Here is a 15,015-nt window from a genome sequence, read left to right as displayed (position 1 = left end):
CTCCCCTCATCCCATTAATCCAAGAGAAATAATTTAACATAAGTCTTTGCACAGAAACACTAGCTTTGGTTGAAACTCCCATATTTGGAAATGTTTGATGGCTTCACTCTTACTTAATAATTCTAGTAATGGGACATGTTCTAATTCTAAATTTAGGGTCCAGTGTTGTAGGATACATATACACTTTAAACAATTTATTAGTATTATAGTGCATAGTTAATTAAAAGTCATAGGCAGAAAGGAATCTGCATCTTTAAGAGACTAGTTTGTTTGTGGAAAACCATTACATACATACATTATCATTATAGACTGTTATGCCTTTCAGCGTTCGGTCTGCAAGCCTCTGAGAATTTACTAAACGTCGCCACAATCCTCGATTTGCAACTAGTGTTGTGGCCTCATTTAGTTCTATACCTCTTATCTTTAAATCGTTAGAAACCGAGTCTAACCATCATCGTCTTGGTCTCCCTCTACTTCTCTTACCCTCCATAACAGAGTCCATTATTCTCCTAGGTAACCTATCCTCCTCCATTCGCCTCACATGACCCCACCACCAAAGCTGGTTTATGCGTACAGCTTCATCCATCGAGTTCATTCCTAAATTGGCCTTTATCTCCTCATTCTGAGTACCCTCCTGCCATTGTTCCCACCCGTTTGTACCAACAATCAGTCTTGCTACTTTCATGTCTGTTACTTCTAACTTATGATTAAGATATCCTGAGTCCACCCAGCTTTCGCTCCCGTAAAGCAAAGTTGGTCTGAAAACAGACCGATGTAAAGATAGTTTCGTCTGGGAGCTGACTTCCTTCTTACAGAATACTGTTGATCGCAACTGCGAGATCACTGCATTAGCTTTACTACACCTTGATTCTATCTAACTTACTATATTACCATCCTGGGAGAACACACAACCTAAATACTTGAAATTATCGACCTGTTCTAGTTTTGTATCACCAATCTGACATTCAATTCTGTTGAATTTCTTACCTACTGACATCAATTTAGTCTTCGAGAGGCTAATTTTCATACCATACTCATTGCACCTATTTTCAAGTTCCAAGATATTAGACTGCAGGCTTTCGGCACAATCTGCCATTAAGACCAAGTCATCAGCATAGGCCAAACTGCTTACTACATTTCCACCTAACTGAATCCCTCCCTGCCATTTTATACCTTTCAGCAGATGATCCATGTAAGCTACGAACAGCAAAGGTGAAAGATTACAGCCTTGTCTAACTCCTGTAAGTACCCTGAACCAAGAACTCATTCTACCATCAATTCTCACTGAAGCCCAATTGTCAACATAAATGCCTTTGATTGATTTTAATAATCTACCTTTAATTCCATAGTCCCCGAGTATGGCGAACAACTTTTCCCTCAGTACCCTGTCATATGCTTTCTCTAGATCTACGAAACATAAACACAACTGCCTATTCCTCTCGTAGCATTTTTCAATTACCTGGCGCATACTGAAAATCTGATCCTGGCAGCCTCTCTGTGGTCTGAAACCACACTGGTTTTCATCCAACATCCTCTCAACGACTGATCGCACCCTACCTTCCAAGATGACAGTGAATACTTTGCCTGGTATACTAATCAATGAGATACCTCGATAGTTGTTGCAATCCTTCCTGTTCCCTTGCTTATAGATAGGTGCAATTACTGCTTTTGTCCAATCTGAAGGTATCTTACCGACACTCCACGCTAATTTTACTACTCTATGAAGCCATTTCATCCCTGCCTTCCCACTATACTTCACCATTTCAGGTCTAATTTCATCTATTCCTGCTGCCTTATGACAATGGAGTTTATTTACTACCCTTTCCACTTCCTCAAGCATAATTTCACCAACATCATTTTCCTCCTCCCCATGAGCTTGGCTGTTTGCAACACCACCATGATGATTTCCTTTTACATTCAGAAGATGTTCAAAATATTCCCTCCACCTCTCCAGTGATTCCCTGGGATCTATTATGAGTTCACCTGAATTACTCAAAACACTGTTCATTTCCTTTTTCCCTCCCTTCCTAAGATTCTTTATTACTGTCCAGAAAGGTTTCCCTGCTGCTTGACCTAGCCTTTCCAGGTTATTACCAAAATCTTCCCAAGACTTCTTTTTGGATTCAACAACTATTTGTTTCGCTCTGTTTCTTTCATCTACGTACCAATCCCTGTCTGCCTCGGCCCTTGTTTGGAGCCATTTCTGATAAGCCTTCTTTTTACGTTTACAGGCTGCTCTCACTTCATCATGTTCGCCTTTTCCCATCTTTACACACAGTTATTGTTAGGCATTCCCTTGCTGTTTCTACTACAGCATCCCTGTATGCCACCCATTCACTTTCTATATCCTGAACCTGCTTACTGTCTACTGTTCGAAACTTTTCACTAATCATATCCATGTACTTCTGTCTAATTTCCTCGTCCTGGAGATTTTCTACCCTTATTCGTTTGCAGACAGATTTCACTTTCTCTACTCTAGGCCTAGAGATACTTAGTTCACTACAGATCAGATAGTGGTCTGTATCATCGAAAAATCCTCAAAAAACTCGTACATTTCTAACAGATCTCCTGAATTCAAAGTCTGTTAAGATATAGTTTATTATGGATCTGGTACCCCTAGCCTCCCATGTGTAGCAGTGAATAGCCTTATGCTTGAAGAATGTATTCGTAACAGCTAAACCCATACTAGCACAGAAGTCCAGCAAACGCTTCCCATTCCCATTAGCCTCCATATCTTCCCCACATTTACCAATCACCCTTTCGTATCCTTCAGTTCTATTCCCAACTCTCGCATTGAAATCGCCCATTAGCACTATTCTATCCTTGCTGTTGACCCTGACCACGATGTCACTCTATGCTTCATAAAACTTGTCAACTTCATCCTCATCTGCACCCTCACATGGTGAATACACGGACACAATTCTTGTCCTAATTCCTCCAACTGACAAATCTACCCACATCATTCGCTCATTTACGTGCCTAACAGAAAGTATGTTCCGTGCAATGGTATTCCTGATAAAGAACCCTACCCCAGACTCTGCCCTTCCCTTTCTAACACCCGTCAAGTACACTTTATAATCTCCTATCTCTTCCTCATTGTCTGCCCTTACCCGAATATCACTTACTCCTAGCACATCCAGATGCATCCTCTTTGCTGACTCAGCCAGTTCTACCTTCTTTCTTCCATAAGCCCCATTAATATTGATAGCTCCCCATCGAATTCCATTTCGTTCGCCAAGTTGTTTCCAAGGAGTCCCTCGCCTGTCAAATGGGAGTGGGACTCCATTACTCCCATAGATCCGAGGCTTGCTTAAAGTGTTCTGAGCTCGGTAAATTCATGAAGCAGGATGCTACCCTACTTGCACAAAGTCCAAGTGAGGATCTCTCCTCTAACGAGTTATGGACCACCGGTGAATTGTATATTCCTAGCCGCCTGAGCACAAGGAGGGCCACGACTCAGAATATGTCCGAGATGCCCACTCCCATTCCATAGCAACTGGTATCCCGACTCTCAGGACCACTTACTAGGCCACTCAGACGTTGCCCATGGTTCACGAACTAGGACATGACTACAGTAACCCACAAACATGAACCATCTGTAGAAAAAAAAAATATAAATAGAAACTCATGTTTGCTGAAAGTGAGATCTGCAAGGATGAGTAGAAAACTACACTAAACCATACTTATTTTTTCTATAACAATGAAGTGTGCTTTTGAATATGTCTAGTACAGTGATAAAAAAATTGCATTTTCTGATTTAATGTACTTTTAATTTTACTACGTATATATACATACATTGCCGAGGTTACAGATAGTGGGTTCTCTTCCACCCAGGGCCTTAATGGCCTGTATGGAGATGGTTTTTCTATACACATACATTATATTTACAAAGAAAGACAACGTGCTGTCAGCTAGTCAAAATTAACAGAAATACAACAAAAGCACAAGAGTAATAAGATGGGATTTTGAACACATAATTAATTGTATGGCAGATCAGTACCATGTACAGCCACCCCAGGCACAAATCTGGTAGTTTAGTTATGACGTTATTTAGGGGTTATAGTAAGGATGTAAAGCAGGGAGCATATAAGTTTTCCATGTATGGAACCCTCACCAGTATTATTTGATTCGAGATGTGGAAAGAAACTGAGCGAAAGCTGCACGATTTGGTATGGGTGGTTTCCAACAAAAGAGTAATGTACCGGGCGAGTTGGCCGTGCGCGTAGAGGCGCGCGGCTGTGAGCTTGCATCCGGGAGATAGTAGGTTCGAATCCCACTATCGGCAGCCCTGAAAATGGTTTTCCGTGGTTTCCCATTTTCACTCCAGGCAAATGCTGGGGCTGTACCTTAATTGAGGCCACGGCCGCTTCCATCCAACTCCTAGGCCTTTCCTATCCCATCGTCGCCATAAGACCTATCTGTGTCGGTGCGATGTAAAGCCCCTAGCAAAAAAAAAAAGTAATGTTATCCATTCGGAATTGCTAGGCGGGCAATAATTCCATTGTGGAGATTTATCTCCCGTATGCAGTTATCAGAGTGTGCCTCATAAATAGGCTTCTGATAATCTCAACTGCATACACCCAGCGTCAGTGGGTAGGGTCTGACACATCCCACTCTGACGAGTCTAGTGTTAGACCTAAGACGAAACGCTATTTAATAGAGCAAACGCCTGAAAAGCCTTACATCTGATATGTTTTTGACATGCTCTATTGGTGAAAAATATCTAATTCCCTCTATGGGAATTTAGAATTTTCCATTATGGAAATGTTGCAAACTTTGGGCTGGGAAGACTTGGAAGTAAGGAGACAAACTGCTTGATTAAGCAATATGTTCTGTGCTATCAGTGGAGAGATAGAGTGGAATGAAATTAGTAGACAAGTAAGCTTGAATGAAGTTTATAAAAGTGGGAAAGATCGTAATATGAAGATAAATTTGGTATTCAAGATGATAACTTGGGGTATATATTTATTTATAGGAAGAGGAATGAGGGACTGGAACAATTTACCAAAGGAATCTGCGACCTATACGACAGCCCTAAATGCACATCAGTGGTGTTTGATTGACTGATCAATCAGTTTATTATTCTTGTAGATTCTTATATTATATAAATTATATAAGAACTGGAATCAGAGATAAGACTTTTTGCAGATGATAATTTATTAAATATATAAGTAATCTGATTGATTGATTGATTGATTGATTGATTGATTGATTGATTGATTGATTGATTGATTGATTGATTGATTGATTGATTGATTGATTGATTGATTGATATTCTTATAAATAGATTAGTATTTATATATAAAATATTTTGTAATGCCGTGGAGGGTTCTTAAAAATTTAACAATCTTTCTAATGTTCAATTTTTCACTCTTAATTTTTGTTATTCAGTCAGTCATTTATGGTCAAAATGTTATGCTGTAATGAAGTTATTAATAATCATATTTTAATAAGATATGTAATCAGGATTTTGAATGGAGATATCCTCTAACATACGCTATAAGCTACTACCCAAATTCAAAGTAGTCTGATACCACAAAATAAACATATTGAAAGCAAACTTGACAGGTTATAAATTGAAACATACCAGTAAGATACTCTCCCACGGTAGCCATCGAATTGGAGCTGGTGGTCGTCCTCCTATCTCACTATAGTCCTTGCGGTAGAGTCCACTGCATACAGCTATATCTGCTAGTTTTACCACATATCCCCGACCAACAAGACAATTCCTGGAAGGGCATGAAAAAATGCAAATTAGTTTAGTGACCTAAGCATCAAAAAATTTAAATCCTTGGAACATGCATCTGAGTTTAATTGCTCATATAAGGTAACATTTCTGTATGATGGCTCATACTGCAGTATTAGAGAGAAGCAAGGCTCATATTGAGCTATAATGCTTTCAGGGCCTATCTGAATCTGACTTTTGCCAAGGCTCATCTTTTTTGGTTGAGACAGTACTGGGAGAATATTCAACTTCAAGTCCCATGGGATCTCGTTCAGTCTTGTGCCAGCTAATTATAGATATATCCATTAGTAGATACATTACAGAAGAAGAGATTATCATTTCAGTTAATACACATATACAATTAGTACCACTTAAGACAGATAATAATAATAATAATAATAATAATAATAATAATAATAATAATAATAATGGCATGTGGCCACCAAAGAGGAATGGTGACCCTCTGAACCAAAGGCTAGCACACTAACCATTTAGCTATGGAGCTGGACCATAAGACAGATGATTACTATTTTCTTTATCAGTAAATACAGAGGGACTGAGCAGAGTAGGCTACGGGTTAATGGCAGCCACAGCTTTTACCATGTCATTCAGGAGATGATGGGCTGGTCCCACCATCGTCTGTCCTGAGAATGGTATTCCGTCATTCTCCATTCTCCTGCACTAAGGCAAATGGCAGAACAGATCCTTTTCTATGCCATGGCTGCTACATCCTCATCTCCTCTGCACCTCATATCACTGACACAAATCTCTCTGGACAGAGAGAATGCAGCTTAAAAAATAACTCAGTATGTCTTCCACTTGAATCAAAGAAAATTATTTATTTAGCATGTGGCTTTCAGTACCAGGAATGTCCAAGGAGATATTTGGCTCTCCTGGTGCAGGTATTTTTATTTGACATCCATGAGCAATATGCACATCTGGATATCCCTTGTAAAGTTTCTTTTTTTTTTTTTTGTTCCTAGTTGCTTTACGTCGCACTGACACAGGTAGGTCTTATGGCGACGATGGGACAAGAAAGGCCTAGGAATGGGAAGGAAGCGGCTGTAGCCTTAATTAAGGTACAGCCCCAGCATTTGCCTGGTGTGGAAATGGGAAACCATGGAAAACTATCTTCAGGGCTGCTGACAGTGGGGTTCAAACCCACTATCTCCCAGATGCGACCTCAGAGCTGTGCACTCTTAACCACACAGCCAACTCGCCCGGTCCTTGTAAACTTTGGTATCATTCCAGCCCCATAGGAAAAAATGTTGCTGATTTCCTAATGAGTCCCATTCTGTGAAATAAATGGGGGGGGAGGAGACGATGATGATGATGATGATGATGATGTAGGTAGAGTGTGAAACCTGGTGTCAGTACATAGCCTACTCCTGTTGATCTACACCAAGTGATCTACTCAAGGCTTAAGATTTAATGTTGCCATCGCACAGACAAATCACCATTAACACTCCCTCCATATGAACACTATGGGGTTGGGAACTTAATCCAGTCATTTGGAACACACTCTAGTGATTAGAAATTGTATACTAACCTGTTGACAATGATTTTTTGTTCACCTATAGAACTCACACCGGCTAACCTTGGCATCAAACCATAGAGATTTGACAGCATAAGAATCATGGTCACCAAGTGGGCAATAACACAAATGAACTGCTGAGAGGGTAAGGAAAGCAGATTCTTAAATTGCAAGAGGATGTTACATAAACAATAGCCTCTCATGAACACATCTACAGTTCAAATCAATGCATCTGTAATTTTAGAAATAGAAAGGAACTTCCTGTGGTTTGGATTCCACTAAAAACTAGAGGTTCTGAGGCTATGATCACATTTTAAACAGCCTTATAAATCTACAAGCTTGTTTTGCTTGCTCTCAGTTTTCACCTATAGTACACAGAATTTACTAATAAAGGAATTCTGAATTTAACACAAAGATTTTATAGATGTCAACTTCTCTAGCTCCTATTCTGATGGAGGTTCATTAATGGAAAAATCGACACAAGTACACATCAAACTTACCAACAATCAGCAGTATCTCCATTAACACCCATCACACAAACCTACCTCTAACATTCAGTCTAGCCATCAGGGGTAAACAGATCTATTCAACCTCTAAAGCCTGTGCCTCCTACAACAACAACAACAGCAACCTGAGGTAGGGGCTACCCCCACCAAATTGGTTGTCTGCTAGAACTCCCGGCCCATGAGCTCTGTCCCCAGATGCCATAAGCAACCTAAACTAGGAACCAACATAACCACATATCATCCTGGTCTACATAAAATAAATCACATTTTAAAATCAAATGATCCTCACCCTAAATCCAGGATCTTATTCCAAAAAGCCTCACAGTCACTTTCAGGCACCCACCAAACCTCAAAAACATTCTCTCTCACTTCTGGCCTTTCCCCTGTGAACGCAGCCATTATAAGACCTGCTACTGCTATATACCAAGCACCAATTTCATCAGCAGCATCACCAACAAGTCTTTTCCCATTCAAGGTCATCATGACTGTACTTATTCAACATTATCCATCATTCTATATTGGCTTAACTAGCAATACATTAGCTAAACTTACATGTGGCCACCGCAGTACCTGCAAAACCATGTTTGATGAATGTTTGACAGTTAAAATTCTCAAACATTTACCCCCTACTTCCCACCCTCTCACCTTTAGAGATTCTGAAGCCGGACATCACCCGGTCCTCAGGTCCAGGTGACCTACCGGCCTTAATAATAAATAACTTCTTCTTTTCTTCATTCCCTTGTCTGCCTATCCCCCCACTCTCCTCACCTTACACAGCTTCTACTTGCCATCAATGGCCATTATCACTCTATCCTCCACTGACAAATGCTGCAGCCAAAAATTTTGGATCCTTGTTTTTCCTTTATGTGGGCTCTATCCATGCAGTCTTACATGTCAATTTCCAGCTCTCCATCTGTTTCCTAGACAAGTAACCTATATATATCACTCCTGTTGGCTTTCTAACCTGAGCATTTATGAAAACAGAAACGAAAGTAATTTAACGATATACTGTATTTTGGACCTAGACAAGTAACCTATATATATCACTCCTGTTGGCTTTCTAACCTGAGCATTTATGAAAACAGAAACAAAAGTAATTTAACGATATACTGTATTTTGGAATGCAAAAGTTTGCTGTGGATCTAGTTAAAGCTGCTATTCTGGAAAAGTTTACAGACATTATATCAACTTAGAGCTGTCAATAGCAAGAATTGACCATGCCCCAGCAATGACTGTGCCAGATTCCCGCAAAAATGTACAATTTGTGATCAGGAATTTCACATTAAATTACTGCACAATTGAAGAAGATTAACAAGTTTACATACCTTGCAGCAAGATCTTTGTGAACAATACTTTTAGACTCCAAATATTTCATCCCTGAAGCAACCTGTGTGGCCATGTAGAGCAAGCATCCAAAACTGTTGGTGAAAAATAACAAAAAAGTTACAAAATATGTTTGACACACTAAGCACTCATGTTACTATACAAACATCTGAACTAAAGAAGGTTTGTATTTGTTAATGAAATTATAGCACTCGATCTTAAAAATTTATTTAAGTTCAGAATAGCAAAATGTGTATAAAGCATCAAAATTAATTATGCATCTGAATATGTTCAAAAGATAATTTAAGCATCAATTTAGAATTTATAATGTACTAGCTAATGTACCTGTGCTTCACCATGGAATTATACATTGAACATGGATTTCTAGGTATATTACTGTACATGTTGTGAGTAAGATTTCAATAAATTGCATTTATCTTAATGTTACCTGAGAAAAACCCCAGGGAAGTTCCCATACGTTGTTTCTCATGTAAAGTCAGGGCTGGTGAGTTTTAACCATAATGGCAAGCCCCCTTTCCTACTGCCAGTAACAGTTGGGTTTGAGAGTTATGATTATAGTGCCAGGTCACATTGTCTACAGTCATTCACTATCAAATTTGGAAGTTTTCACTATTATAGCAGGCCCAATTGCCTACTGCCATTCACAATCAAGTTGGGGAGTTTTCATTATAACGGCAGCTTCCCTTGACTACTGTCAGTCACAATTGATTTGAGAATTTTCATTACAATGGCAGGACCGCTTTCCTACTTTGAGTCACAGTTGAGTTGTCGAGGTTTCATTACAATGGCAGGTCACCTTGCCTAATGCCAGTCAGAATTGAACTGGGGAGTTTTCATTATAATATCAAGCCTTCTTGCCTACTGACAGTTAAAATCAACTTGTGGTGTTTTCATTGTAATGGCTGGCCCCCTTACCTAATGCCAGTCATAATCTTGTTGGATAGTTTTTATTATAATGGAAGGCCTCCTTGCCTACTTCAAGTCACAACCAACATGGGGACTACTGCTAATAAGAGCAGGCCACCTTGCCTACTTCAAGTCGCAACCAAGATGGACATTTTACTTATAATAGCAGGCCACCTTGCCTATTGCTATTCACACTCAAGTTGGGGTTCTTTCATTAAAATAGCAGGCACCCTTGTCTATTGCCAATCACAATTGAGTAGGGGAGTACAGCCCACTGCCCACTGCCAGTCAAATTGAGTTGGGGATTTTTCACTTCAGTGGCAAAACTCCTTGCCTACTGCCAGTCTAATTGAGAATCCACGACTCGACTGTCAGTGGCGTTATAATGAAAACTCTTCAAGTCATTTATGACTGGAAGTTGGCAATTTGGCCTGTCATGATAATGAAAACACTCTATTGAGACTGGCAATAGACAAGCGGGCCTGCCATTATATTGAAACATGCCAACTGCTTTGTGTCAACAAAGAAGGGCCTGCTATTATAACAAAAAATTGCCAACTTCACTGTGATTGGCAGTAGGAAAAGGGGACTGCCATGGTATTGAAAAATACCCAACTTGACTGTGACTGACAGAAGGCAAAATTGCTTGCCATGATAATGAAAACATTAACTTTATTGAGACTGGCAGGGGGCCCTTCCATTACAGCAAAAACTCCCAACCTCAACTGTAACTGGCAGTAGGAAAAAGGGCCTGCCAAGTTAATGAAAAATATTGTGCTCTACTGTGCCTGGCAGTTTGAACGATGTTCTGCCATTATAATGAAAACTCCCCAACTTAACTGTGACAGGCAGTAGGAAGGGAGCCTTCAATTGTAATGAAAAATCCCCAACTCAAATCCGACTGGCAGTAGGAAAAGGTAACTGCCATACTAATGAAAATTCCCAAATCTATAGTGACTGGCAATAGACAAAGGGGCCTGCCATTGTAATCAAAACTCCCCAAATCAACTTTGACTGGCAGAAGGAAAAATTATCTGTCATTATAATGAGAACTCCCCAAGTCATATGTGACTGGCAGTAGGAAAGAACCGGGGAGTTGGCCATGTGGTTAGGGGCGCGTAGCTGTAAGCTTATATCCAGGAGATAGTGAGTTCGAATCCCACTGTCGGCAGCCCTGAAGATGGTTTTCCGTGGTTTCCCATTTTCACACCGAGCAAATGCTGGGGCTGTACCTTAATTAAGGCCACGGCCGATTCCTTCCCACTCCTAGCCCTTTGCTGTCCCATCATCGCCATAAGACCTACCTGTGTCGGTACGACGTAAAGCAAATTGCAAAAAATATGAATATTAGTTTCCCTGCAGAAATTACACACCTCACAATTCTTATGGCTTGAGTGGTTGCCCAGAATAAACAATATAGGATCCTCACTTGCAAGTTTTGTGTGTTTGCTGAAGTATTTTAGCCTTTCCAAGAAAAGCTCCTCATTATTCCAGCCATTTTTTTTAACAACAATAGATTACATCTCTCGTATGTCCCTCCTGCAGCAAAGGTATCATCCTTTGTCATAGATATATGAACATTGGTGGGATGAAATTTCCTGCTGCACTCATTGCACAGACCACAGTAACATATTATTCTCCTTCCCAGCAGTTTGAAGTAACTTCTGTACTTGTTTCTGGCTCTTAGGGCCTAACATTTTTGCTGGTTTATGGACAGTGGAAATCACTGTTTCATGTATGTAATATATTCATGATGTAGGATATGCAAATTTTACCATTACACCCTCTAGATTTGCAAAAAAAACAAAGGTAGCTCGATTTCATTAAAGGTTGAAATCCCTTTCATATTTTCAAAGATTAACTTCTAAATTTTTCTTAAAAAAACCATAAACCTAATCTGGACCTGCCAGCTTTGTCATCTGGCTCAAAATGTGAGCAATCCCATTTGCTTCTGCCAGATCAAATGCCAGATGACAAATTTCTGCAATGGAAAAGCCATAAAACATATTTTATAAAAGCAAAAGGTGACCACAAATGTCTTTTTCTTCTTCAGAAAACAAAGGTTTTTGCCTCAAAGCAGGTTTTTCTAACTTACTGACTTTGAGCCTATCTCACAATGTTGTTCTTGGTATGTTCAACATCTTAGACACACTTTTAACCAACTGCTTTAATAGCTTTCTGAAAATATTCCACAGTCCATTTGGCCTTTTCCGTTCTTCTCAAACTATTTCAAGGCATCTGCAAATAAAAGTTGCATGGGGGAATAGCGCCACCTGTGGTTATATTACCTCATTAGCATATGGTTAGCTTTGTATTAAAATGCTATATAACCAACAAATCAAACAACACAAAAGTTTATTATGAAATACTTAATATTGATCACAATTCTATGAAATATAACCTTAATTTGATGATCGCTAATTTAAACTACCCTTATCTCAGCTTATTTGATGTCACAAAATAACATGATAAAGAATGATTATAGATTTTTGATCTCCAAGGAGAAACATGTTTACGTACAGCAAACTGACACACCTTGCAGTGTTTCGGTAAACATCCACTAGAGATCATGCTTACTCGCGCACATGTTCAATGTGTGGTTATTCAAATTTCACTTGTGATGGTATTGCCCACGGTGGCAAAATACCCCCACCTTCCCTTACACATAAAATTTAATAACCACCCACTATTTCCTTGGGGTTGATGTTAAACTTAACGTCGACTTTCAGGAAACATTTAAGCACAAGAGAACCGCACGTCATCACTTTGGAAAAATATATCCGACTGGGTGACATTGCATTTCACTACAAAAACTGGTATTTAGTTTCATGGACATGCTTTTCTTTAATAATACACTGTGTTTGCTAGAAAAACTTATTTTGTTTAATGGATGTATTTTTTTCTTTAATAAAACTGGTATTTTGTTTCATGGATATATTTTTACTTAACGTACAATGTGTTTTGCAAGAAAATTGTTTTTTTGTTTCAGGGATACACTTTTCATTAATAACGAAAAACTGGTATTTTGTTCCATGGATATGCTTTTCCTTAACAATACAATTTGTTTTGCTATAAAAACAAGCATTTTGTATATTTTTCTTACATAAATCAATGTGTTTTGTATGAAAAACTGGTATTTTGGTTCATGGACATGTTTTCCCTTATTAATACAATGAGTTTTGGTACAAAAACTGGTATTTATACTTGCCGTCAAATCGACTATGCTGACTCATTACGCAACTCTTTTGACACGACCCCTCGCTGGTTAAATGTAGTTAAACCTTTACATCTGTCAATCAATACTTCATCATTTTTCTTTCAGTATAGGCCTATCACATAATACATGTCTCATACTCTTTACGGGTTTCTTCATGTGAATTTTTTTTCTTTCTTTTGCTAGTGGTTTAACATCACATAAATAAATGGAAGGATTTTGGTGATGCAAGGATGGGATATGGTTAGTGAGGAAAAGACTGTGAAAGTGGAGTAAAAATGGGGAAAACACTGAAAACGATCTACAGGGCAGCTGACAGTGGAGTTCAAGCTTACCATCTACCCACAGCAAGCTCACAGCTAAGTGACCCAAACCATACATTCAGCTCGTTGACTAGTGCAATTCTTTAGATCAATATCATATCCAAGCAATTTGTATCAATATAAATTATAAAACCATCAACAATCACTTTAAAAAAATGAAGAAATATTCATAATAAAACTGAAAATTAAAAACCAAACCTTAAAATAGGATTGTGAAGGTCTGACTTGTAGATTTAATGTTTCTTTGCTATCCTAGTCTAAAGAAAATTATACACTAAGTCAGAAAGTAACTGAGTAAAAGTAATCCTATTACTTGCAGGCCCTAATGGTTAATTTTCAGCAATTTGTATTTGTAGTTGTTACTTTTCACAAATGTGATTTTTACCCATAAACTGCTTCTTGAAATACAACTGTAATCATTACAGTTTTAGTAATCGTTACATTCTAGTAATTGATGTACATCGTATCAATAATTTGGCAAATTTGGAGTCCCAACACTTGCGTCAATGGTATAAAGCCAAGGGTATGATGCTCACCTGTTCATTTACTCACAGCTTGTTGTGGTTACTTCTGATATTTGGATAATCATGTACCACATGGTCGAAAATAATACCAGAATAAACATGTGATGGCAAAGGGGTTAAGGAATTTCTCTTCCCCAATTGAATAAATGTTTAGAATTAACTGGCCTTGAAAATAATTAAAACATGATGTGACGTGTAAGCTTTGCTTGGGAGCAATCATTCTGGAAGTCTGTTTAGTCTCATTTAGTGATGATAGCCACTTAATATCTCTATGCAAAAAAACACCAAATGAACAAATGACTTTCTCCTTGAAAACTTTGGTATCATTCCACTCCAATGAAAAAAAATTCAGTGAGTTCCTAATGACTCACATTCTGTTAAATAATTATAATTGTTATTTTAGTGATGACTTGTTGAAAAAAGTAGTTAGTAATTGCAATTAGAAAAATATTTCTCAGATAACTGTAATTGAGACCCATTACGTTTACTTTGTACTTGCCCCATCACTGAATATAGTGTTAATGATATTATTGTGTTTTAATATTTGAATTTGAACAAGGTGTCTTATTTGAATTGAATAACATTTTCAACATCTCTTTTTAATACTGAGGAGCCAGGGACAAGGAATATGTCAAATGTAAACTGGGATGTGCAGTGAACACAAATTTGACCTACATTAAGTCTTGTAGCACACACTTTTAGAATAGAGGAAAAACAATGTATTTGAACCTAAAATGGAAGGTATATATTATTGAAGAAGAGAGAAGGATTTGCTGTCATTCTTTACTGAAGACAGTCTAGTGTCCTGCAAGGATATCAGAAGCCTTCCGACAAAATGGGTCTGACAGAATATATCCCAACCAAATAGTGCCTTTTCAATGATAGTTAAAAAAATGTACTTTGAAATGCATGTTAAACATTAATAGTAAATATCTCTGC

The 15,015-nt window shown here is 38.4% G+C and overlaps 1 protein-coding gene across 1 annotated transcript in view; it reads right to left on the bottom strand.

Moving 5' to 3' along the window:
• LOC136863572 (discoidin domain-containing receptor 2) overlaps positions 1-15,015 on the bottom strand; it is a 954,446-nt gene that overhangs the window by 48,576 nt on the left and 890,855 nt on the right. Inside the window, exons 12-13 of the mRNA XM_068226000.1 lie at positions 9,091-9,183; positions 5,588-5,729 (exon numbers count right to left, since the gene is read on the bottom strand). Of these exons, the coding sequence (XP_068082101.1) occupies positions 5,588-5,729; positions 9,091-9,183 (235 nt within the window). The remainder of the gene's footprint in view (positions 1-5,587; positions 5,730-9,090; positions 9,184-15,015) is intronic.

This window comes from Anabrus simplex, chromosome 2 (genome assembly GCF_040414725.1).
Source record: "Anabrus simplex isolate iqAnaSimp1 chromosome 2, ASM4041472v1, whole genome shotgun sequence".
NCBI classification, from domain to species: Eukaryota; Metazoa; Arthropoda; class Insecta; order Orthoptera; family Tettigoniidae; genus Anabrus; species Anabrus simplex.
This window is presented reverse-complemented; position numbering and strand designations above follow the sequence as displayed.